The sequence below is a fragment of the Branchiostoma belcheri genome, unplaced genomic scaffold (genome assembly GCF_001625305.1).
Source record: "Branchiostoma belcheri isolate BF01 breed outbred unplaced genomic scaffold, Haploidv18h27 scaffold78, whole genome shotgun sequence".
Classification (NCBI taxonomy): domain Eukaryota; kingdom Metazoa; phylum Chordata; class Leptocardii; order Amphioxiformes; family Branchiostomatidae; genus Branchiostoma; species Branchiostoma belcheri.
Genome location: NW_017804442.1, coordinates 1,112,968 through 1,137,696, shown reverse-complemented (window position 1 = coordinate 1,137,696; position 24,729 = coordinate 1,112,968). Strand labels below are relative to the sequence as shown.

The window sequence follows — 24,729 nt, the reverse complement described above, 5'->3', positions numbered from 1 at the left end:
ATTCAGCCTGTCACACGACCGGGTTTGCCTGTGTGTAAAAGTTCTAAACGGGAACTATGCGGCTCCAGATGTCTTACTGAGGGACGACTGCGTGTGCAAGATGTCGGTGCGAGATGTCCTCTCTACTATATACTAAAGAAAGTATAGAGGTTGTGCAAACAGACACCTTAACGTCCTCCGGTGTTCATCACATGGATGCGGTAAACCTCATAGAACCCGGCCCCTTCTCCATCCTCTAGGTAGCGGCTGTCTGTAAACAGGTGAACAACAACGGTAAGATAACGAAGGCAAAACACACATTCATCTAATTCACATCAATTTTCTTTCCCTTTGCGATACTTTTTTCTTTTTACTTCTTACAGCATTTGTACAGTGTAAAATCTGGTTCTTCTTAAATCAAGCTGGCAGAGGCTGGCCACCATGTTGGTATTTTTTTGCATTGTAATGTACACTATTCCAGGTGTATTTTATTAACTGGCAGTCTCTTCTCAGTTGAGTAAAGAACACTATTTGCATCTGCCTGCATGTTGGCGTCTATGTGACGTCACGTGAGAAAAGCAAGTACACCTACTGTCCAGGCGTATCCAGAACAGTGCCTGGGGCAAATCTACATTCTGGGATACACAGAGACTATCCATAACCGTGCCTGATCCTAACCCTAACCCACTCAGACATAGAACTAGATAGGCACGGTTCAGGAGACGTTACGTACTGTCCAAGTCGAGCCTGTCAAAGAGCCTCCACAGAGTCATGAAGTGGGTGTGGGCCTCCTGGAAGCTGACGGACCCGTCGTTGTTGTTGTCCTGATCGTTCATCCACTGAGCGGTCTGGGAGCCCATCAACACGTTCATCTCAGTAGAACTCAGCTGTCGGTCGCCTGCAGAAGCAAAATAATGTGATATAAGAGTTTTCTTTTCATCATCATCATCATCCACTGTGTTCTGACTCTACAGTTGTGTGGAAATGTTCTGTAGCCGCATTCAGTCTTTCTTCATCTCTTTCCACCGTGCCTTCTGCCTCGCGAGCTCTCTAAGCTCATTGAGTTTCTTTTCTGTTGTGGGAGGGCCTAGCACAACTAAAATTTCTCACCTAAGTGCTGACGTTTCGATGTCTATCAGACACCTTCTTCAGAGCTTCTTACTGGAGTTCTGATTCTCGCCGCTATGTGCAGCCGATGTAGGTGGCGCTTTTGCGGCGAGAACGCAATCCCAAGCATGGCTGAGATGAAACCAGGATGAGGAGGGTACAAACTCAGCCATGCGAGAATCAGAACTCCAGTCAGAAGCTCTGAAGAAGGTGTCTGACAGATATCGAAACGTAAGCACTTAGTTGGGAAATTAGGCTGTGTAAAAGAAAACTTTTTACCAACCTGGTGTAATTATTTTCGGAAGAAGAATTTTTTTCTTCACAGCTATCTTATAAATTAGAGATCATTCTGTATAATGTACATACACCCTAATGCCCTGGGATTTATGTGTTGTTGACCTCTGAGCACTGTGTTGGGCTCCCAGTGAGGTATAGGATAAACATTTTAGAAATAAGCTGGAAAAACATCTACTTGAGGTTTAGACCATAGAAAACACAGTAAAGGACGAGTATGTAAAGCAAATTAAAGCATGCCAAAACGGAACATTTTAGCGAGCTTTAAGAGTGTTTCAATGGCCGATTTCGTGCTGTAGAAGATCGTTCCATGCCCAGAACGGTCAGAGAATGGAACGATCTTCCTGAATCTGCGGTCCAGGCTGCCACGGTTGACACCTTTGTGGTGAGGGCTGCAATTTGAATTTGTCTTACACACAATGGACTGCCCCTCCCGGTGACGACTTCGCGCTTATAGTACACGTACATGATTTTGGGCAACGGTTAACACACATGCGGTGAACTTCTGTGACCTGCAGCTGAGTATGCGGTGAACCTCTGACCTCGGAATGCCATAATGTTCAACAAAAGATGAACGTGGGCATAACAATGAAGAAGAAGAAGAAGAATTTTTCTGACCGTTGGCATCCAGAGCGGCCAGAACCTCGTCGTACGTCATGTGGCTGACAACCTCCAGCCTGGAGAGTCTCCCGTCTCCGTTAGAGTCCAGAGGATCGTCGATGACAACGTTGTCGTTGTTGAGAACGTCGTAGATGTAATTCAGCTGGTAAGCTTCTGCTGCGTCCAGAGTCCCGTCACCTGTTACAAGGTAAAAATGCCGTACTTGTGTGATAGATTTTCTATAGAAAATAATACCCCGTAAGACAACCGTGGCTAGTTATGACTGCTTGCTTTGACTTGAAAGAATAGAAGTGCACCCTAAACATTAAGGACGTCGTATATGTAGTGCAGCTGACAAACTTCTGTGGCGTCCCATCGCCTGTTGATATAGACACACACATACACAAGGAAATTGTTACTCAAACAACGGGATACATTTTCGTTAGTCACTCACGAGAAGTAGTGGATGCTACTTGAAACGTCTGACAGTTTTCAAAATCTAGCCAGTTACTTGAGTAACTCTCTCCTTGCGTATCTCCTTTTCATGAATGTGTGACCACAACTCTTAATCTTATGTAGAATATGTAGGTTTCTTTTGGCACTTATATCAAAAGTCATAGCATAGTTAACCTTGGCATATTACTGCATTATATATAAACTAAACATTTAGTGCAGCAAACTACGATTGCCATAGAAAATTCCAGTTTTAAGAGCCAGATTACCGTTGAAGTCGAACTGGTCGTAGAAGTCACTGAGAGTCATCCCGTTTTCGATCTCCCTGAAGGTGAGGTGGTCGTCTCCGTCGGTGTTCAGTTCGTAGAACTTGTCTCCGGTTCCCCACAGCTCGATGATCTGCGCCAGATAGATGAACCCATCGCCTGCACGCAGTAGATAGAAAACATAGAAGCATTGTTACGTTCCGCTACAGTACTGAAGAAAGTCGCAAGGAACTCCATAACCGAATTTCGTCAGAAAGATCCAACTACAGTTCCTAGTGTTATAACGTTCACAAAAGCAGTTTTGTACAATTTACAAATCAATGTTGGACGTTGCATCCGTCGAAAAGCTGTCATGGTCCGTACAAAAATGGTTCTTCCTGAGTTAACTTAACAGACCCTCGAGGTAACGGCACTTTGACAAATCTTACAAAAAAAAAAACTGTATGTGGACGTAGGCAACAGAGAAACTGTCTATTTGCTTACCATCTCTATCCAGGGCCACAAGAGCCTCGTGCAGAGACATGGTGTTGAGAACTTCATCCTTGGAAACCAGACCGTCGCCGTTGGCGTCCAGGCCGGTTGTCTGCCTGTATGTATGTATGCAAACACGTCTAAATGACCTGTGACGCCTTAGTGTTATAGTGTTGACACTTTCCTAGAAGACGCTTCAACAAAATGGGTACATTTACAGTGGACCTCAAGCACAGAGGACTATGTTCTGCTTATAATATAAGCCAGAGGAAAAACCTATCCGAGAGCTAACTAAAGGCTGGGGATCTTTAGAAAGATTCAAGGCAGTTGTACCAAGATTACCAACTGTCACCGAGAAAATACAACGGCGCAGAATGAAACTGGCTGGTCACTGCATTTCGCTGGTTGGTCACTCTTGAAATTCCTGCAGCCCATCTGGTTCTTTGGGATACTACTGCTAAGAGAAAGAGAGGTAGGGGGAGACCCAGAGTCACCTACTTAGACAACTTGCCATGTGACACTGACCCGCATGATACCAATGAATTGCGAAGGGCCATGGACGACCAGTGTTACAGAGGAGACTTTCTGGATTGGTTCGAGCGGGAGCTCGCACTAAGTAAGTAAGTAAGTAAGAAGTACAGGGACAAATGCAGGAAGACTGAATGTACCCATTCATCACGTAGAAAATGGAACCAACCAGTTTTCGCCTAATATTCTTCAGATGAAAATCCCCATGTTAAACTTAGCATTAAGATGAATATTCTGCACGTACCTCTTCATAGGAGAGGCTGTTGCCAAGGCAACGAACAGCAGAAGGAAGGGAGTCATGGTTCTGAAAAAGTGACCGTCATGTGTCATTATTAATGTAAAACTCAAATATAAGTACCACTGGTACACATAACATTCACCCAGAGTATAAACAATACAGAAAAACGGTTCGGATCAAACGAAAGGCTACATTTCACGTAAGAGAAGGACTTCTTGCTGTAAGCACCAACAAAACGCCTTCAGGGAAGGTGCATGTGACATGAGCCCTACAATACTCGTACGAGTACAAACTACAAATGAGCGTTTTTGCTGTTTGCATGTTGTAAAAGAATAGAGATAGGGAACATTATTTATATACCAGACCTTACGTCCTGGGGGTCCCATCATAGGCAACAACAACAAAAAGAGATAATTAAAAGTACCTACAGTAACAGTAGATTGGAGAAAAAAAAGTAGCCTCACCAGGTGATTCCTGTCAGGACAACACAAGACGTCGACTCTGAGACTGTCGGAGCTGGAGATACTCCATCCTTATATATATATCTCGTGGGAAGACAACAGTCTTCAGACATCATCCCATCACGTATTCATCACACCACCGAGTAATTAAACATCACACCACCGAGTAGTAACACATCACACCATCAGCTATGTCAACACAAACGTCCGTTTGGATGTCTATTTTTCGGCTCGACTAAGGACGTTCGTGACACAGTGGGGGTCATATTGACATGCCCGGCCAGTGCCCGGGGCCTGTTATTTTTATTGGTCGGTTTTATTGGTCAAACGGCATGGTGGCCTTGAAAAGGTGCACTTAGGTGCACCTGTTCCACCATTCCCTCCATGTATATTATGTATGTGGTCAATCGTAATAAATAAATAAATAACAATAAATAAACAGTACCCTTGATGTAGCAGCCTTTATACGGTTGAATTGATGCAGGGTAGCACATAATAATAAAAAAAGTAGTCATAAATATTCAAATAATACACATGATACACGTACATTATATTTGCTCCACAATTTTTGGGGGGAACTGGCGCAAGGGTCTGTGCGGCTGCCATTCGGCGAAAATCGTGTAAAGTGCCTTTCCCAAGGGCACAACGTCGGGGTACATGTCAAGACATGTCCCGGGTACAACTCGGGATCTAACCCGGGTCTCCCCGTTTCATAGTCGAACGCTCTACCACTACGCCACTCGTGTTGCACGTACGACTACCTAATGGATGTTTGTTCATTAGCTTCACAGAACTTAAAAAGTCTCATCCAGACTGTTTACTGTTTTAAAAACTCAAGTTTATGAAACTAAACTGAAAAAAAGAAAACCGAGAGGTAGAGTCATTGACGAATTTTATTTTATTTGGTTTGGGTCGACTTTAAGATTTTATTTCAGTGTTCACTTTTCCTTTGATGACGCCGGAGTCAGCACATAGGGAAACAGCTGTAGGAAAACAGACATTCATTTCAATCTTCACATTTGCCTTGACGTTGAAATCAGCACTGGGGGCAGCTGTATAGAAAATTACATTCATTTCAATATATTCAAGGCTACAAATAAATACACCTGCAATCATCAGGGGGGGGGGCGGCAGGCAAGATAGAAACAAATGTTGCAATGTACAAAGAAATTCAAGTTATCATTAGCTTGTTTGTAGCAGAATGTTGCATAGAACCCAAATCGACACGTTGTAAAAACGAACCAAAGAAGCACGCTAGTATAAAAACCGCCTTTGTTGTTACCATAAGCAGGATTACTTGTTTGACAGTAAGAGCACATATACTTCCATATGTAGTAGCATTTTCTTTACACCAAAGAAGTTGGGACAGCTGTAGAAAAATAGCCTGAATGTCAACCTTTCCGTCCGCTCCCCAAGATCCGTTGGCCGGTAGCGGATGTTGGTGAGCGGACGAAGGCTAACAAGGCTGACACTCGTGCTACTAAAGAAAGTACCGAGGTTGCAAAATCAGACACCTTACCTCTTAGTACAAATTGGCCCAATAGAGAGATAACATACCAGGGGTGTTGGCTAGCTAGCTAGAGAGTATAGTATGACGTGGAGAAAAACAGTGGAAAGAGATCTTGCAGTGATGGGTTGCGAGTTGGAGGGGGCGCAACGAGCCGCGCAAGATAGAGGCAGATGGAGAACAATGATGGCCCGCCTCAGCAGTAGCTGATATGCGGTGGAGTGGTAGGTAGGTAGGTAGAGAGTATAGTTAGCCGCACCCGGGTAGAGGCTATTACACTCGTACATATCTAAAGGAAGTATGGAGGTTGTGCAAACCTTATCCTGAAGGAGAATGAGGACCATCATGATGACGTCCTCCGGTGTTGACCAGGTGAATACGCCAAACCTCGTAGAACCCGGCCCCCTCTCCATTATCCAGGTAGTTGTTGTCTGTAACCAATTCAAGACCAAATAGACAATACACGCATTCACTTAATTTTATTTTCCTTTCTTTGTGCATCTGCATGCATGTTGGTGTCTGTGTGACGTCTTACATGTATAAGAACAGCAAGTAAACGTACTGTCCGTGCTGGATCCGGAATCATGGGTAGTCCACGCGTATCCAGAACCGTCGACGTCCCTGGGGCAAATCTATGTTCTTGGATACGCGAAGACTATCCGAACCCGTGCATGATCCTAACCCTAACCCATTCAGAACGAGGTAGATTCTGGGTACGATAAAGACTATCCAGAGCCGTGCCTGAACCTACGCCTATTCAGGCACATAGCTAGATAGACAAAGTCCAGTACACGATAGAGACTATCTATAACTATGCCTGATACTAACCCTAACCCATTCAGACAGAGACCTAGACCATAGACCTAGATAGACACCGTTCTGGACACGATAGAGACTATCCAGAACCTTACCTGATCCTAAGCCTAGCCAATTCAGGCAAAGAGCTAGATAGGCAAAGTCCAGTAAACGATAGAGACTATTCAGAAGGACCAATACCTTCTGATACTAATCCGAACCCATTTAAGCATGCAGACTAGCACCAGGCTTCAGGAGTCGATACGTACCGTTCAGGTCGAGTCTGTCAAAGATCCTCCACAGACTCATGAAGTGGGTGTGAGCCTCCTGGAAGCTGACAGACCCGTCGTCGTTGTTGTCTTGGTCGTCCATCCACTGAGCGGTCGCGGAACCAAACAGCACGTTCGCCTCAGTCGAACTCAGCGCTTGGTCACCTGAAGAAGCAAAATGGGTCTTATCATGAAAGTTCATCTGTGTTGGTAGTTACATGTTTAAAGTTAAAACGTTTGGTCCAACACAAGAAAAGTTCTCTCACCTAGAGCTTTCAACCAGTCACTCTGGTCTTCCTCAGTAGACTTCACTGGGTCAGTCTACTGAGGAAGACCAGAGTGACTGGTCGAAAGCTCTAGGTGAGAGAATTTTTCTTGTGTTGGACCAAAAGTTTTAACTTTCAACAAAATGTGTCTTCACTGTCTGCTAACAACTTGCAAAGAAAGGTCGGTCTCTAGAAATATCGGTTATTGAAAACGTTGGAGTTGGAGAACAGACAAAGGCCCGTCTTTGAGAAACGCAGCCTTATATGTCCAGGGCTTTATGGAAGCCGCTCAACGGAGGTTTGATCAGTGGTAGCAGCATAATTTAGTCAACCTGAAATAAGGGCAGGTCATGTTACGTCCTTAACATGCTTCCCACACCCATAGATAGAGTAGTGCACTTTCAGTAGCGTGTGTTAAACTGCCCACCTCTTAAATGCGAGTCAAACACTCGACAACGACAACAGAAAATCTGGGGTCGTGTGGCGTAGCGACAGAGTGCTCGACTCGGAACCAAGAGGTCCCGGGTTCGAGTCCTGACATGCCACTGATCTTGTGCCCTTGGGAAAGGCACTTTACACGACTTTCCTCACTTCGCTCAGGTGAAAATGAGTATTGTATTGTATTGTATTGTATTGTATTGTCCCATGTGTTGGTGGCGGCATTAACATGTTGGAATATAAAAAAAAAGAAAACAGAAAATCTGCCTTACCGTCAGCGTCCAGGGCGGCCAGAACCTCGTCATAAGTCATGTGGCTGACCACTTCCAGCCTGGAGAGCCTGCCGTCTCCGTTAGAGTCCAGAGGGTTGTCGATGGAAGGGTCGTTCAGGACATCGTAGATAAAGTGCAGCTGATAAGCCTCTGCTGCGTCCAGAGTTCCGTCACCTGTCAACACAGATATACACAAGGAAATCTTTACTCAAGCAACTGGATAGTAAGCGGTGAAGTACGTAGTGGATGCTACTTGAAACGTATGCGTCTGACAGTTTTCAAAATCGATCCCGTTGCTTGAGTAAGAATTTCCTTGTGTATCTCTTTACCTGGATATCTAACCATAGATGGTATGTATTTGTACGTGTTTATTTGCATTGAGACATTGAACAAGTCTGGCTCCCGTGGATATTTGTGCTATATACAGACTAAAGTACCGTTGAAATCGAACTGGTCGTAGAAGTCACTGAGAGTCATTCCGTTCTCGATCTCCCTGAAGGTGAGGTGGTCGTCTCCGTCGGTGTTCAGTTCGTAAAACTTGTCTCCGGTTCCCCACAGCTCGATGATCTGAGGAAGGTAGATGAAGCCGTCGCCTGTTCGCAGTGGATAGAAAACATGTAAGTGTTGGACGTTCCGCTACAGTACCGAAGAAATTCACTGGCAGGCCCATAACCGAACTTCGTCAGAAAGATCCAGCTACAGTTCCTAGTGTTGTAACGTTCACAAAAGCATTTTTGTACAATTTAAACATTAAGGGGGCACACCCCAGTTTATTACCTTCGCCAAGAAGGTTATGTTTTCAGGGGCGTTCGTGTGTGTGTGTGTGTGTGTGTGTGTGTGTGTGTCTGTCAACACGATAACTTGAGAAGGCCTTGATGGATTGTCTTGATACTTGGTAGGTGGGTAGGTCTTGATGAGACCTCAAAATGATTAAATTTTGGACCCCCTAGCGGCTTGTTATGGTACTGCAGCTGAACTTCCGGTTTTGATATCTCATGATCTAGACATGCTTTGGGGATGAAAGTTAGATGGTAGGTAGCTCTTGTGCTGGGGAAGAAGTGATGTGAGTTTAGGCCCCCTAGCGGCTTGCTCTGGAACTGCAGCGATATATTCTTGAAAATATTCAAAAGGGGATAACTCAAGAACCGGTTGACGGATCGTCGTGATTTTTGGTATGTAGGTAGCTTACGTGATCCTTCATATAATTATGTGACAATTATGCAAATATGGATATAATTTGCATAATTTATGGGGAAATTCTATAAATCAGCTGCATTCCATTAAGGACAATTAAAGCTTGTGACATTGGTAATTGACAACGAGAGAAACACAGGAAGATATTGATTATGTTAATAATGACCTAATTTGCATAATTAATGAGAAAATTTTATAATTATGTAATGATAACTGCCTGGAATTTCATACTTGTGGTATTTGAAAGTTAAATTGAGGTGAACATCATTAAACATAATTTATTCAAATCAGAACCTCATTTGCATAATTTATTAGGAAATGCTAGAATGCATTGTTTGTTAATATAAGACTGTTTTTTTGGTTGAGATTATGATAAATGATATAATTCATGAAAATCAGGTTCCTATTTCTTAAATCAGGGGGGAATAATCTAATCTATAATTCGTCAGTCATAAAGATTAACATCATTTGGCGAAGGTATGAGATCGGGGAACTCTAGTTTGGCGTCTCTATTCGAAGCTGCATACCCTCAAATCTAGCGACCGTCTCTGGCGTGGAATAATTCGGAAGGAAAATAACTGTATATGGGACGAAAGGATATCTCTTCAGCTACAAGACCAGCTGAGTTTGGTTTCTTCAACCTTTTTAAGTTTGGTAAAATCAACGGAAAAAACATTATTTTCACTCCAAAATTAATGCCCCAAATTGCGAATTTTCGCGTAGGATAATCCCATAGAAAAAAATTTTCCGGCAGAAATGACTGATGCTGGCAGAAAGACCCAAGCCTTGACTATACCCGAGTAGATTATAAAGAAAATTCTAGTACTGTAATTTTCTAAACAGTCCACGGCGCGAGGGGTTGCAAATCCACCCCTACGAAGCCGCAGAGCGAAATCTAGGTCAAACGGGCGGATTACACTTGGCGCGCAAGGATACCCGGAAGTAAGGTTCGGAGCCAAAAGAAATTTTCACCCCAAAATCACCATTTCTTACACTCTTCAGCCATGTTAATGTTTAATGATACTTCGTGGCAGTTTATGAGAAATGTCACCTCAAACTTGGACCCTCAAAACCCTTCCGTCACTTTTTTACAACGGACTATCACGGACCCCGGTCGCGCAAGAACTGGGGTGTGCACCGTTAAGTTCGGACGATGCATCCGTCGGAAAGTTATCAGGGTCCGTACAAAGATGGTCCTTTTGAGTTAAACTTTGTATGAAAATTACAGTCACTTAACAGGCCTTCGAGGTTATCTAACTATGATGGTGGATGTGACAGCACTTCGACAATTCAAACCTTACAACAAACTCTTTGTGTTGACGTAGATAGGCCACACCGACTTAAGTTTATGGATGATATCCGCGCGCGCATTCATTTTCGTCTTTTCTCGAAAAAAAGAAAGGCTCTCGCCTGGCTCCAGGACTGGGTAGTCCATGGTAGTTAGCGACAATATCGGAGCTGGTGGTAACTCTCGAGGATGGCACCCTGGCTATCAAAGCTCCACGACTCAAGAACTCAGTACATACGTACAGTGCCGATTCATAAATTCCACAAAAAGCCAGCATGTGCCGGCTTGTCATATACGTCGCTAAGTACTGCCGCAAATTCACAATACCAGCTTTGTATTCTTGTGGTTTAGTAGCATTTTTATTTTTGGCCAGATTTTTTTTATTCGCCCGCGCGCACTAGTTTGTGGAGTCTTCAGAGGATGTCATCCATAGAATTAAGTCGTTGTGGCCATAGGCAGCAACAGAGAAACTTTCTTACCATCTCTGTCGAGAGCCGTAAGAGCCTCGTGCAGGGACATGGCATTGGTAACTTCATCCTTGGAGATCAGACCGTCACCGTTGGCATCCAGGCCGCTGGTCGTCTGTCTGTAGGCAAAAACGTCCAAAAAACCTGTGATGCCTTCCGTATAGTGTTGATGTCTAATCTCCAAGCAGATCATGCTGTGGCAAGGCAGATCCATTGTCCACTAGCCACCGTGTGGCAAATGGATACTGTCTGGATAATGGATACTGCCTGGCCAATTCGATACTGTTTTTTGTGGCCACCGAAAGATCTGCTTGGAGATTTTTGATGTCCGCATTTTCCTAGAAGACACTTCAAAACCAGATGAATACATTTACAGCGGACCTCAAGCAAAGAGGACTAGGCCTTTCTTAAGTTAACCAGACGAAAGACAACTCTGAGTGCTAAGTAAAGGCTGGGGATCTTTTGTAAGATATACAGGGCTTGCTGGAGCAAATTAAGTAAGACTGAATTTACCCATCCAGCATGTAAAAAAATGGAACTAACCAGTTACAACCTCCTGCATGTCAGGCTACTACATTGAAAATCCCTATGTCTAACTTAGCATTGAGATGGGTTTTAGTACGTACCTCTTCATGGGAGAGGCTGTTGCCAAGGCAACGAATAGCAGAAGAAAGGGAGTCATGGTTCTGAAAAAGTGACCGTCATGTGTCATTCTTAGAGTAAAACTCAAACATAAGTACCACTGGTACACATAACATAACAAACTCAAGTATCACTGGTAAACGTAGCTATAGCATTCATCCAGAGCCTAAGCAAAAGATAGAAAAGTGGTTCGAATCAAACGAAAGGATGTACTTCATGAAGATGTAGTGAAATAACTAAGGGAAGAAGAAGGAATTCTTAAGCTTGGTGTGAGCCCCAAAGAAATGCCTGTAGGGGTGGCGCCTGTCACATGAGGCGTACAATAACCGTACGATCACAGCCTGATTGAGCATTTTTGCTGTACTCCAGTATGTTGTAAAAGAATAGAGACAAAGGGAATATTATTTATGTCCAAAACCTTACGTCCAGCGGGTTCTATCATAGCCAAGAGGAATAAAAAGAGATATTTAAAGGAGGGTAAAGTAGACCAGAGAAAAGGTAGACTTACCAGGCGGTTCCTGTCAGGCCACTACAAGACGTTGAGTCTGAAACAGTGTCGGAGCCAAAGACACATCGTCCTAATATATAACTCTTGTGGGAAGTACAAGATTATTCAAACATTACCTCCTCAGGTAAGTCAATACTAACGTCCGTTTAAAATTCCATTTATCGCATCTACTGACGTCTATAGCACCACCGGGGTCATACTGCCAGGGCCAGATCGTGCACAGGGCATGTTGCACGTAGGGCACCTAATGGATGTTTGTTTGTTTGTTTGTTTGTTTGTTTGTTAGCTACATACAGTTCCAACAGTCTCCACCAGACACCTTTGCAGGCTGGACAAATAGTAGGAATCGGTCTAAAAAGACTGAAGCTGGCGGGGGAGTTGGTCAGCCACAGAGGTTCAGTCACAGACTCTATGCAGGCAAAATTGACCTCTATGGCCGACCAATTCCCATGGCCAGATACATTCTTCTTAGGCTGATTTCTACTACTTAATATTCAGCCTGCAAAGGAGTCTGGTGGTGACTAAATTTAAACAGAGATGCCTATGTAAGTTGCAGTACTCCTCAAGATAATGCAGATGACGTAAAATATGCTGACGTTTTTTAATATGCAGGTCTTGACAACACCTTTTTTTTATTATTTTATTTTATTTTATTTTATTTTATTTTATTTTATTTTATTTTATTTTATTTTATTTTATTTTATTTTATTTTATTTTATTTTATTTTATTTTATTTTATTTTATTTTATTTTATTTTATTTTATTTTATTTTATTTTACTTGTGAATGTAACAAAGGCAATGAGAACAGCAGAGGAGTGAAGTCATTTAACAATTTTATTTGGTTTGTGTTGACTGTAATTGTGTAATATGTCATTTTAGTCTTTATTTTCCATAGCTGCCGCTACTGGTGCATCTGCGATAGGCCCTGTAGAGAGAAGCAACATCAGAGTTCAAACACACATCTGCAATTTGGAATACGAGTATGGCTGAAAACATACACTCAAACTTTGATAACTGAAAAGAAATTGAAGCTAACTTTAATAGTAAAATCCAATCTACGTCTGCCGAATCATTGTCAAAGTGCTGGTATTTAGTCGACAGTTGCATTCTTACATCCGTAGGATCCGTTGAGAAATCATAGTTGTATGTGGGAAGTGCAACATCCTTCAAACAAGATCTCCCCAGTTTTGTCAATACAAATGTCCGTCTTAAATTCGATTTATAGCATCTACTGACGTCTTACGAGGGCATAATGTCAAGTATCTATATCACTTCAATATCCGAAGATTGCAAAAACATACACCTTAGCCAGTGATGGGGTCAGTGCCACCGCCGCCACCGGTGTTCACGAGGTGGGTGGTCCAAACTGCGTAGAATCCGGCACCTTCCCCATCATCCAAGTAGTTGTTATCTGTAAACAGTTGAACACCAAATGTAAGAGATGAAAAAGACAAACACATGTCCGTTGAGGTAGATACGCACGGTTATTGCCTAGCCTCCACCAGGCCTTCCTACGGTTGTACGGATCGTAGGATTCGGTAAAAAAAGGAAAATGGTTGGCCAGGAGAGTCAGTCCGCGAGAGGGTTGATTCCCTCCCCTCTGTGCGGGCAAATGAACTCTACGCCGGCTGAACTCCTCTAGTCAATTGTTCTCCTTATTGGCTAAAGTATACGTTTTGGAACCCGCGTTGTTAGTCTAAATGCTTTCGAGATGAACTGCTACCGAAGATTTTTTTTTATTTATTCAGAAACACAATGAGAATTACAAATGAAAAGACATGGACTAAGTGACTGCGAACTCAAGTTAGGTACAACTTATATTCTCGCAGCCACTTTTACAATGAAAGAAAATATTTTACAAGACATTTAAAAATACATGAGACCTCGCGTGAATAACAAACCTCCCATCCCAGAAGACACATACAGTTAGAATCTTTTTTTTTTCTAATATATAATTTTGTGCGGCTAACATTATTTTGCAGTTGGTTTTTTTTATTCCAACATGTAATCACCAGACGTGGTGACGACACACTCAAGTTTTTTCAACTTATATTAATGCCGCCACCAACACATTGGACAAATACATGATAGGACAATACTCATTTACACCTGAGCTAAGTGAGGAAAGTCGTGTAAAGTGCCTTTCCCAAGGGCACAAGATCGGTGGCACGGCAGGACTCGAACCCGGGACTCTTAGTTCCGAGTCGCGCACTCTGCCGCTACGCCACACGACCCCACGAGGTGAGGTTGTTATTCTGATGCCTACCGTCCAAGTCGAGTCTTTGGAAGATCCTGCGCAGGTTCATGCGGTGGCTGTGCGCCTCGTCGAAGTCGACGAAACCGTCGTCGTTGTTGTCCTGATCGTCCATCCACTGGGCGGTCACGGAACCAAACAGCACGTTCGCCTCAGTTTCACTCAGCTGTTGGTCACCTGCAGGAACGAAACGCGTCTTTATTACGTTAAAGTTATCTTAGACTTACCTGACCATCTGGTAATGGCTAATAAGTCAATTGAGCATTTTGAAGCTGGGGTAGCCAGTCATTATGGCTTCCCTAGCTGTACCCAGCTGTAGGAATGTGGCCAATCCCCAGCCATGACTTCTGTATGTAGTTATTGCACTTGTTTTTTTTACTCACCACCATCACCGGTCACGCTGGGGAACGACCACTTCCCTAAGCACTAGACCCCGCGAGGGGTATTGCTTAGTATTGTATAGAACTAGAACTAGACCTTACTCGTGGTAGAGAACCAGCGGGACGACTACTATAGTCTGGACTCCAAAGGCAAAAAGGAGGATTGGTCGTCCAATCACAACACTTAAGGGTCTCATTCAGTCTGAAACTGGTCTACAAGGATTGGAACTTTTGTCCGCAATGAAAGACAGACTGCACTGGAGACAAAACTTCACACGCTGCACCTCAGAAGAGGCTGAGTGAAGAAGAAGAAAGAGACCTTAGCTCCTCCTGTAACTAGTTGCATCGGTCGACTTGCAGACTTAACAGTACTCCTCCATAGGTTTCTGTTTTGTGCCTCAGCAGCCATAGATTCCGTTTTGCCAACTCTCAGTTTCTTCCCATCATTCTGAACTGTTTTGCGTACGGTAAGTTTCCATGTGGTCTTTATTGCCACATGGAAACTTTCCATGTGGTCTTTATTGTCACACACATATATATAACAACAGCCTCCAGACTAGCCGTCGGACGCCAACTGTCCCTCCCCACGAGACCCCAGACAGTAGAAGTGGACAGTTAAAGTAAAGTAAGTAAAGATTAGCCTCCATAGTATACAAAAAACTGGGGGGTTTGGGGGTCTTCAGGGTCTTTGGGATCTATTTATTTTATTTATTTATTACGATTGGCCACATACATAATATACACGGGGGGCATGGTGGAACAGGTGCACCTAAGTGCACATTTTCAAGGCCACCATGCCCATCTTTTATATGCTATTTTCTGATTGCATATAGACAACATAGCCGGCCTGGTTGAATTACTCCGTTTTTAGAACTGGGCTAATCAGAAAACAGCCGAAGACCACCAAACCCCCAGCTCTATAAGCCTGCTACGGAGGCTAAGTATAGATAAAGTTAATGAGTATGCCGTACCGTCGGCGTCCAGGGCGGCCAGCACCTCGTCGTAGGTGATGTGGCTGGTGATTTCCAGCCTGGAGAGTTGGCCGTCTCCGTTGGAGTCCAGAGGGTTGTTAATGGCAGGGTTCTGGATAACGTCGTAGATGTAGTTCACCTGGTAAGCTTCTGCCACGTCCAGAGTCCCGTCACCTGTTGGCACGGAATAGTCACAACGTAAAAATGTCGTACGTCGGTGAAGGTTAGACATCCAGGTAATACCATACGCCAGAAAACAGTTACTCAAGCAATTGGATATGATTTTGGAAAAGGTCAGACGTTTCAGCTAGTATCCACTAGCTTTCTCAGTGACTGAGAGACACCAGGGAAGAAATGCAGGTTGATAAGCACAAACTATACGTCTGACCGTTTCCAAAATCATATCCAGTTGCTTGAGTAACTGCGTTTTGGCGTAAAAATGTCGTACTTGTTAATCTCCAAGCAGATCCCTTTCGGTGGCAAGACAGTAGCCATTAGCCAGAGAAGGTGGCCGTACAAACCCCTCTGGCTAATGGATACTGTCTTGCCACCGAAAGGGATCTGCTTGGAGATTAGTACTTGTCTGATGGACCTTCAAGATAATACTAGCAACTTAACCAAATTGTGGCTATCTATGACTGCTTTGACACGGAAGAATAGAAAGGTGTACTTAGTATCCTAAACTATGATAGAAGATTCCAATTTTACAAGCGTAACCAGCGGACAGCAAATTGAAGACATACATCAGCCTCGTATTATGCGTATTTTATTGTATTTACATGTATTAAAGCCTAGACAAGATGTAGATAAACGGGAAAAAAGTTAAAATTCATACCGTTGAAGTCGAACTGGTCGTAGAAGTCGCTGAGAGTCATTCCGTTTTCAATCTCGTCGAAGGTGAGGTGGTCGTCTCCGTCGGTGTTCAGTTCGTAAAACTTGTCTCCGATTCCCCAAAGTTCAATGATCTGCGCCAGATAGATGAAGCCATCGCCTAAACGTGGATAGAAAACATGGAAGTGTCGGACGATCCTCTACAGTACCGAAGAAAGTCGCAAGGAGGCCCATAACCGAACTTCGTCAGAAAGATCCAGCTACAGTTCCTAGTGTTATAACGTTCGCAAAAGCATTTTTGTACAATTTAAACATTAATTTTGGACAATGCTATCAGCAGGGACCTTCCTGGTTTTTGTATGAAAATTACAGTCACTTAATAGTAGGCCTTCAAGGTTTCTCTAACGATGTAACAAACCCTCTATGTTGACGTAAATGTAGGCAGCAACAGAGAAATTGACATTTTGCTTACCATCCCTGTCCAGGGCGACAAGAGCCTGGTGAAGAGTCATGGCGGCGGTAACTTCATCTTTGGAGATCAGTCCGTCTCCGTCGGTATCCAGGCCGCTAGTCGCCTGCCTGTAGGTAAAAAACGTCAAAATGATTATGACTCCTTCCGTATAGTGTTGATGTTTCATCTCCAAGAAGACCATACGGTAGGAAGGCAGTATCCATTGGCCATTAGCTAGCCACCCGGTGGCCGATGGATACTGCCTGGCCAATTTGATACTGTGTTTTGCGGCCGCCGAAAGATCTGCTTGGAGATTATTGATGTCCACCATTTTTATAGAAGACGCTTCAACCAGATAAATTCGTTTTACAGCGGACCTCAAGCACAGAGGACTAGGCCCTGCTCAACCAGAATCCGAAGAACACCAACTCCGAGAGATACCTGAGGCTAGGGATCTTTAGTAAGCTATCTAAAGGCTACGAATCTTTAGTAAGATGCAAGGCTTACTGGAACAAATGAAGGCTACTACATTTGTGAGATGTTAAACTTAGCCTTAAGATGAATGTTCAGCACGCACCTCTTCATGGGAGACGCTGTTGCCAAGGCAACGAACAGCAGAAGGAAGGGAGTCATGGTTCTGAAAAACAAGTGACCGTCATGGGTCATTCTTAGAGTAAAACTCAAGTATCAGCCTGGTAGACGTAGCATTCATCCTGAGCCTAAACAATAAAGAGAAAAAACGGTTCGGAACAAACGAAAGGTTGTATTTCACGACAGTGTAGCGAAGTAAGAAAAGAATAGGAATTCTTGCTGTAAGCCCCAACAAAATGCCTTTAGCAAAGGCTCCTGTCACATGAGCCGTACAATAGCCGTATCACAACCTGAATGATCCTTTATGCTGTCAGCATATTGTAAAAGAAAAGACAAGAGACAGAGGGAATACTATTTAGGTCCCAAAACCTTACGTCCTGGGGGCTCCATCATAGGCAACAAGAACAAAGACAGAGAGTTAAAAGAGTCTTCAACAGATTAAAGTAAAAGTAGACTTACCAGGTGATTCCTGTCAGGCCACTACAAGACGTTGAGCTCGAGACAGTGTCGGAGCCAGACACTCTCCGTCCTAATATATAGCTCTTGTGGGAAGTACAACAGGCTTCAGTCATTATCTCCTCAGGTAAGTCAATACTAACGTCCGTTTAAAATTCTATTTTTCGCCTCTACTGACGTCTTTAACACCACCAAGGTCATGTTGTACGTAAAGCACCTAATGGGTGTTTTTGTGTGTCGTAAAATTCTAATAGTCTCCACCAGACTCCTTTGCAGGCTGAATGAATAGTAGAAATCGGCCTCAAAAGAATGCAGCTGGTTAGCCTAGAATAGCAAGGCGAGGGTAGTTAGCCAACAATAGAGGTTCAGTTACAGACGCTATGCAGGCAAACTGGACCCTCTATGGCCGACCAACTCCCCTGGCCATAATTCTTTTTATGCAGATGTCAGTTACCCTGATGTTTTTGAGTATGGAGATCTCGACAACACATTTTTTTACTCAACATTTTCATATTTTTTTTTACTTTAATTATATTTTACTAACGCCAACGAAACTTTATGAGACAAATACAACGAGAACAGCAGAGGAGTGAAGTCATTTGTATAATTTATTTTTGTATTGACTGTAAGAATTTATTTTAGTCTTTATGTTCCATTGATGTCGCCACTGATGGATCTGCTCTAGTCCCTGAAGGGAAAAAGGAAAATCAGAGTTCAAACACACATCTGCTATTTGGAAAACTAGGATGCCTGGAAACATACACCCAAACTTTGCTGACTGAAAAGAAATTCAAGCTAACTTTTGTCAATACAAATCACCGTTTGAATTTCGGTTTGTAGCATCTACTGACGTGTATGGCACTGTCTGGATTATAAAGTCAGATATCTATGTAGTAGATCCTGAGGACGGATGGCTATTTTCTAAGGCAGGAGATAAATATTTGTCATATTAATATTGCAAAAACAAGCACCTTAGCCAGTGACGGGGTCAGTGCTGCCGCCGGTGTTCGTGAGGTGGATGACCCAAACTTCGTAGAATCCGGCCCCTTCTCCATCATTCAGATAGTTATTACCTGTAAAAAGATACATAGCTTTTTATCTCATTTATTTAGTACGTAAATTTATTTTCACTTGAAAACGTGATAATTAAAAAAAGTCGTGATATTTCTTTCTCCAATAGTTATGCCCTTTTATTCCATGTCAAAACTCTATATACAACATAAAAGAATTCCTACAAACTCTATATGGAAAAAATGAGATGACATGTCCTTATCTCATTTTTTTCCATATAAGAATTCCTACAAAGTAAAAAGTGGAACACCAAATGTAAGAGATCACAAAGAAAAAACCACACCAAACATTCATCTACACCGGTAAAATTTATTTCTTTTCTTTGCCTTCCTTTTTTTATTACAGTATCATTTGTTGAGTGTAAAATTCTCAATAACTTTTTTCAGTTCAAGCAGGCAGGGGCTGTCAAACCACGTGTATCTAGACCATATCTGGGGAAGATCTACATGTATCTTCTTGGTGACTATCCAGAACCGTATGTATGTCGGAGACTGTTACACATCCAGGTAATACGATACGCCAAAAAGCAGTTACTCAAGCAACTGGATATAATTTTCCAAAATCACATCTAGTTGCTTGAGTAACTGTATTTTGCGTATCTAGAACCGTGCCTGATCCTACCCCCTTTTATCTGTATCTGTATCGGTATAGCCGGTATAACCGCCCTTCGGCGTAACACACCACTTCGCAGGTACGCGGCGCGGCGGCAGCTAGCTATATCACACCGAACGGCTTGTTACACCCAATCTTTGCACATTTGATTGCAGGAGTTGTTGAAAGCTTTCTAGTGATGATGCCCCAACTGTGCTTGGTGGCAACGAGTTCCAGTCTACGATAGTTCTGGGGAAATACGAGTTTTTGAATACCTCAATTCTTGGTTGATAACTCTGATATTGAAGGCATGACTGTTTCTTGTTCTTTTCTGGGCTGGTATCAGATACTTATGTGGTTGGTACGTCCACCAGTTTATTAGTCATAGATCTAGATATAGGCACGGTTCTTGAAATGGTACTGTACTTACCGTCCAAGTCGAGTCTGCTGAAGATCCTGCCGAGATTCATACGGTGGCTGTGCGCCTCCTCGCCGTTGACGAAACCGTCGTCGTTGTTGTCCTGATCGTCCATCCACTGGGCAGTCTGGGAGCCCATCAGTACATTCACCTCAGCCGCGCTCAGCCGTTGGTCGCCTGCAGGAACAAAATGCGTCTTTAGGCCCCCATTCTGTATCTGAATCTGCACAGCCGGTATAACCGCCCTTCGGCGTAACACACCAGCTTCGCAGGCACGCGGCGCGGCGGCAGCTAGCTATACCACACCGAACGACTTGTTACACTTAATATTTGCACATTTGATTGCAGGAGTTGTTTAAAGCTTTCCAGTGATGAATTCCAGTCTACGATAGTTCTGGAGATATACGAGTTATTGAATACCTAAATTCTTGGTTGATAACTCTGATATTTGAAGGCATGACTGTTTCTTGTTCTTTTCTGGGCCGGTATCAGATACGGTATCAGTGGTTGTTACGTCCACCGGTTAATTAGTAATTTTGTACATCATGGACATTCTACGTCTGTATTCCAGTTAGTGGCGCTCTCACGGCGACCTGAAATTGGCCAGAGCGCGGAGAGAGCGCCAAACTCCACAAAAACGTGATCAAGTGGAACCTCTACGGCGACCTCTCTGCGCGACCAAAACTCAAATGTCAGCAACGTTTTGGGCGATGAACGAATTCATAGCTCACTCAACGAAGTGGACGGATAATGTAAAGTAAGTAAAGATAATGAGTATGCCAAAAAGCAGTTACTCAAGCAACTGGATATGATTTTGGAAACGGTCAGACGTTTCAGCTAGTATCCACTAGCTTTCATCAGTGACTGAGAGACCAGAGGAGAAATAATGCAGGTTTATAAGCACAAACTATTGTAGTATTGATTGATAATGAGTATGCCTTACCGTCGGCGTCCAAGGCTCTCAGAACCTCGTTGTAGGTCATGTGGCTCGTGATTTCCAGCCTGGAGAGTCTCCCGTCTCCGTTAGAGTCTAGCGGGTCGTTAACTGCAGGGTTGTAGAGGACGTCCCAGATGTAGTTTAGCTGGTACGCCTCTGCTGCGTCCAGAGTACCATCACCTGTTGACAGAGGATGTAGAAATGTCGCACTTTTCTATTTGTATTAGATTTTCTTAAAATACTAGCAAGAAATTATAACCGTAACTATTTGTAACTGGCTTTTATAGACTTAAACGAAGAGCAATTTATACTTAGTCTCATACCTAGTCTCTTAGTCTCTAAACTACGATAGAAAATTCCAATTCACGACCTGAAATTACAAAAATCTAAAAAGCTTAACCAGTAGACAGCTAGCTGAAGCCTCGCATTATTCGTATTTTCATTGCATTTACATGTAGCAAAGCCAAGTATAGAATTGTCAGGACTACAAATAATGGCTGTACGTCTTCTAAAGCAGATGAAGACAATCAACCACAGATATAGGTAAACGGAAAAAAAGTTAAAATTCCTACCGTTGAAGTCGAACTGGTCGTAGAAGTCGCTGAGAGTCATTCCGTTCTCGATCTCCCTGAAGGTGAGGTGGTCGTCTCCGTCGGTGTTCAGTTCGTAAAACTTGTCTCCGGTTCCCCACAGCTCGATGATCTGAGGCAGGTAGATGAAGCCATCGCCTGCAAACGGAGAGTGACATCTCATCATTTTCCGAAGCAATTGATTACAATAAAAGTTGTAATTGGTCTTAAGACCTTAGTTTCAAAACAGATACTAGAATGGCAAAAGGATAGTATCAAATTGGCCATGCATTATCCTTGGATGTCGTATAGCCCATATAACCGCCTCTCGGCGTAACACGCCAGCTTCGCAGGCACGCGGCGCGGCGGCAGCTGGCTACACTGATCGACTTGTTACACCTAACCCTTGGACATCTAGCTCTAGACATTGTTTAAAGCTATCTAATGGCAATGCCCCTACTGTGCTTGGTGACAGTGAGTTCCACTCTGTAATAGTTCTAGGAAAGAATGAATTCTTGAACACCTCAATCCTTGGTTGATAACGCTGGTACTTGAAGGCATGGCTATTTCTTGTTCTCTTCTGGGCTGGTATTAGGTACTTAGTAGTTGGGACGTCCAGATTAGTGATTGCTTACCATCCCTGTCCAGGGCGACAAGCGCTTCGTGCAGAGACATGCAGATGAGAACTTCATCCTTGGAGATCAGCCCGTCACCGTTTTCATCCAGGCCGCTGGTGGTCTGCCTGTAGGCGAAAAAACTTTTCTAACGTTCCAACCAGGTAAAGATATCTTAAGTGTGTTGATGATTTATCCATTTATGATGACTATTCTTCTACACGTATGTTAAAAACTTGAGTGATTTAAGGCACTATTGTAAATATCTGAATTCGTTGAACCAATCAATCTGTAGATGCCGACATGATTGTAATTTGCATTACCCTACTGTTAATTAATGATTTATGTTGTAAACAAACATCGGAATTCAGCCCTGTATGTACATGTCAAGACTGCGAGATATGTTGTTGTTGATACAAACAGACCAATAAATAAAGCCGATCTCCATTAGAGAGGGTAAAGTGTTCCTTAAACAGCAAAACGTCGGCAGCTACGGCAAGGGAGATGCATGAATAAAGACTTCATCTTACACAAATTAGTTACCGCTGTTTTTCATCGATTCTAGGTTATATAAAAGTCATACTGGTTGGCCAGCTACGGTTCGGACGTACGTTAGTAGATCGTACGTACCCCTCCCCTGCCCCCTTCACGAAGTTATGAAAATCTCAAAATGTTTAATAGTGTGACATTAAAATGCACGTACCTCTTCATAGGAGACGCTGTTGCCAAGGCAACGAACAGCAGAAGGAAGGGAGTCATGGTTGACGAAGAGATCTGAAAAGTAACCGTCACGAGCCATTCGTAAACTTAGGTAACAAATCTTAAGCTTTAAGCAAAGGCATGACTAAATCAAAACGTGAAAATTCAAAGAAGCTATAGATTAGATAACAAATCTTAAGTTCTGAGGGTCCCACCATAAATGTAGATGGCAATGAAAGCTATATAGAACGATATAATAAAAAGAAGTTACAATAAACTGGAGTAAAGTAAACTCACCAGATGGTAAGTCCTATTGTAAGTCCTAAAACATATACACATATTAGGTGACATATCTTACGCCCTACGGTCCTATCATTGCCACGAAGCATATCAAAACGAGATACTAAAAAGAAGCTACAGTGACAATAGATTGGAGTAAAAGTAGACTCACCAGTCTGTTCCTGTCTGAACACTACAAGACGTTGAGTCCGTTAAGTCTGAAACAGTATCGGAGTCACAAACACTCGATCCTGATATACCGGTCTTGTGGACAGTTATAACGGCCTTCAAATAAGACCTCCCCGGGTTGGTCAATACAAAGTTCCGCTTGAAATTCTATTTTAGCACATCTATCAATTATAAGTTCCCCTCCTAGCTCTGATTGGCGGATGTTTTTCCGCCAATGAGATATAGGAGGTTACCATGTAATCTTATCTTTCAAATAGCTCTGTTAGCATTTAATTTAACATTTTAATGTCTTGGGGTGGTGGGAATACGGCGCACAGATATGTCAAATTTGTATATTTAAATGTTAATTGTACCTTTTTGTTGTGTGGCGCTGTTAATATAAGTTGTTAACTTGAGTGCAGCGTCACATTGTCCTTGTTATGTTTTTATGTTTTGATGAATTAAAAAAAATTATAAGTAGGGCTATGACGTTAGTGTTAGCTCGTACCATGTTTTTGTTGCTTCTACTGACGTCTATGACTCAGTCTACATGTTGGTTAAATGTCAGGGGCAACCCGCATTGTACGGAAAGCATTTAATGGATGTTTGATGAAGATAACATGTTGGTAACAGAGGTATCATGCACGTTTTTAATGGACACAGCTATTTGGAGGGCATAGACTGGATAAAACCCTTTTACGTGTATCTTATACACTAGCACTGGTTACGTTGACGTTACATTACGTGCTACCAAAACAGTCTTATCCCATATATCTTGTCAAACTTTTTTCAAACTCGAGCAAGATGATTCTGTAGCAACAAAATTTGGCTACGGACGAAGAAGAAGAAGAAGGTCTCCCGTGCTCTTACCCGAGCGTAGGGTGGTGCCCATCTCCATTCCGTAGCCCTTGGGCGACACACAATTGTGCAATGCACTACAGCAGGGGGCTAGTCCGCTGGTAGTGCTGTATGTTTGACCTTCCCACACTCTTTCTCATATGTGCTGAGTGCTAAGCAGAGAATTAGAAAGAAGTGTGTATAATTCTTAAAGTCTTTGGTATGACCCGGTCGGGGTTTGAACTCACGACCTCCCGGTTACAAAGCGAGCACTCTACCAGTTGAGCTATTGCACCGGTTACGGACGCATTTACAATTTTACATCTCACGTTGTTGCAACATTTCTTGGCCAAATTAGCCTCCTGTCCTATGTGCAGGCTTCCGAAGGCGTTTTGATACGGTTGTCTGTAAAATTGTTAAAGCGTTGTTTTGCTGACCATCGTTTGATGTAGGGCATCGTAGGGCAAACTGGTCTTCCAATGAGGGTATGTCCTACGATGGCTAGTAAACTAACGAGTTATCTAACAATTGTACAAAACCCAGTACTAGTATGAACCCCCCCCCNCCC

General features: G+C 43.1%; 4 protein-coding genes across 4 annotated transcripts in view; all 4 read right to left on the bottom strand.

Moving 5' to 3' along the window:
* The window catches only part of LOC109485769 (calcium-binding protein LPS1-beta-like), a 5,524-nt gene extending 1,008 nt beyond the window's left edge, over positions 1–4,516 (bottom strand). The window contains exons 1-7 of the mRNA XM_019789453.1: positions 4,401–4,516; positions 3,943–4,002; positions 3,183–3,286; positions 2,703–2,858; positions 1,999–2,178; positions 713–877; positions 167–250 (exon numbers count right to left, since the gene is read on the bottom strand). Coding sequence (XP_019645012.1) covers positions 168–250; positions 713–877; positions 1,999–2,178; positions 2,703–2,858; positions 3,183–3,286; positions 3,943–3,998 — 744 coding nt within the window. The 5' untranslated portion in view covers positions 3,999–4,002; positions 4,401–4,516 and the 3' untranslated portion in view covers position 167. The remainder of the gene's footprint in view (positions 1–166; positions 251–712; positions 878–1,998; positions 2,179–2,702; positions 2,859–3,182; positions 3,287–3,942; positions 4,003–4,400) is intronic.
* Positions 4,517–6,207: 1,691 nt separating this feature from the next.
* LOC109485759 lies at positions 6,208–12,144 on the bottom strand. Its single transcript, XM_019789441.1, has 7 exons — positions 12,044–12,144; positions 11,520–11,579; positions 10,906–11,012; positions 8,382–8,537; positions 7,945–8,118; positions 6,969–7,133; positions 6,208–6,335 (listed from the first exon to the last, which is right to left on the bottom strand). Exons 2-7 carry the CDS (start codon positions 11,573–11,575, stop codon positions 6,223–6,225), a joined length of 771 nt encoding a protein of 256 aa, XP_019645000.1. The 5' UTR covers positions 11,576–11,579; positions 12,044–12,144; the 3' UTR covers positions 6,208–6,222.
* A 716-nt stretch (positions 12,145–12,860) lies between these two features.
* LOC109485760 lies at positions 12,861–18,070 on the bottom strand. The gene is made up of 8 exons (XM_019789442.1): positions 17,982–18,070; positions 17,509–17,568; positions 16,953–17,059; positions 16,485–16,640; positions 15,650–15,823; positions 14,311–14,475; positions 13,348–13,455; positions 12,861–12,969 (listed from the first exon to the last, which is right to left on the bottom strand). Exons 2-7 carry the CDS (start codon positions 17,562–17,564, stop codon positions 13,349–13,351), a joined length of 765 nt encoding a protein of 254 aa, XP_019645001.1. The 5' UTR covers positions 17,565–17,568; positions 17,982–18,070; the 3' UTR covers positions 12,861–12,969; position 13,348.
* Positions 18,071–18,568: 498 nt separating this feature from the next.
* Positions 18,569–23,429, bottom strand: LOC109485761 (calcium-binding protein LPS1-beta-like). Its single transcript, XM_019789443.1, has 8 exons — positions 23,329–23,429; positions 22,882–22,952; positions 22,200–22,306; positions 21,568–21,723; positions 21,002–21,175; positions 20,071–20,235; positions 18,950–19,051; positions 18,569–18,666 (listed from the first exon to the last, which is right to left on the bottom strand). Exons 2-7 carry the CDS (start codon positions 22,935–22,937, stop codon positions 18,951–18,953), a joined length of 759 nt encoding a protein of 252 aa, XP_019645002.1. The 5' UTR covers positions 22,938–22,952; positions 23,329–23,429; the 3' UTR covers positions 18,569–18,666; position 18,950.
* Between the last annotated feature and the right edge of the window lie 1,300 nt (positions 23,430–24,729).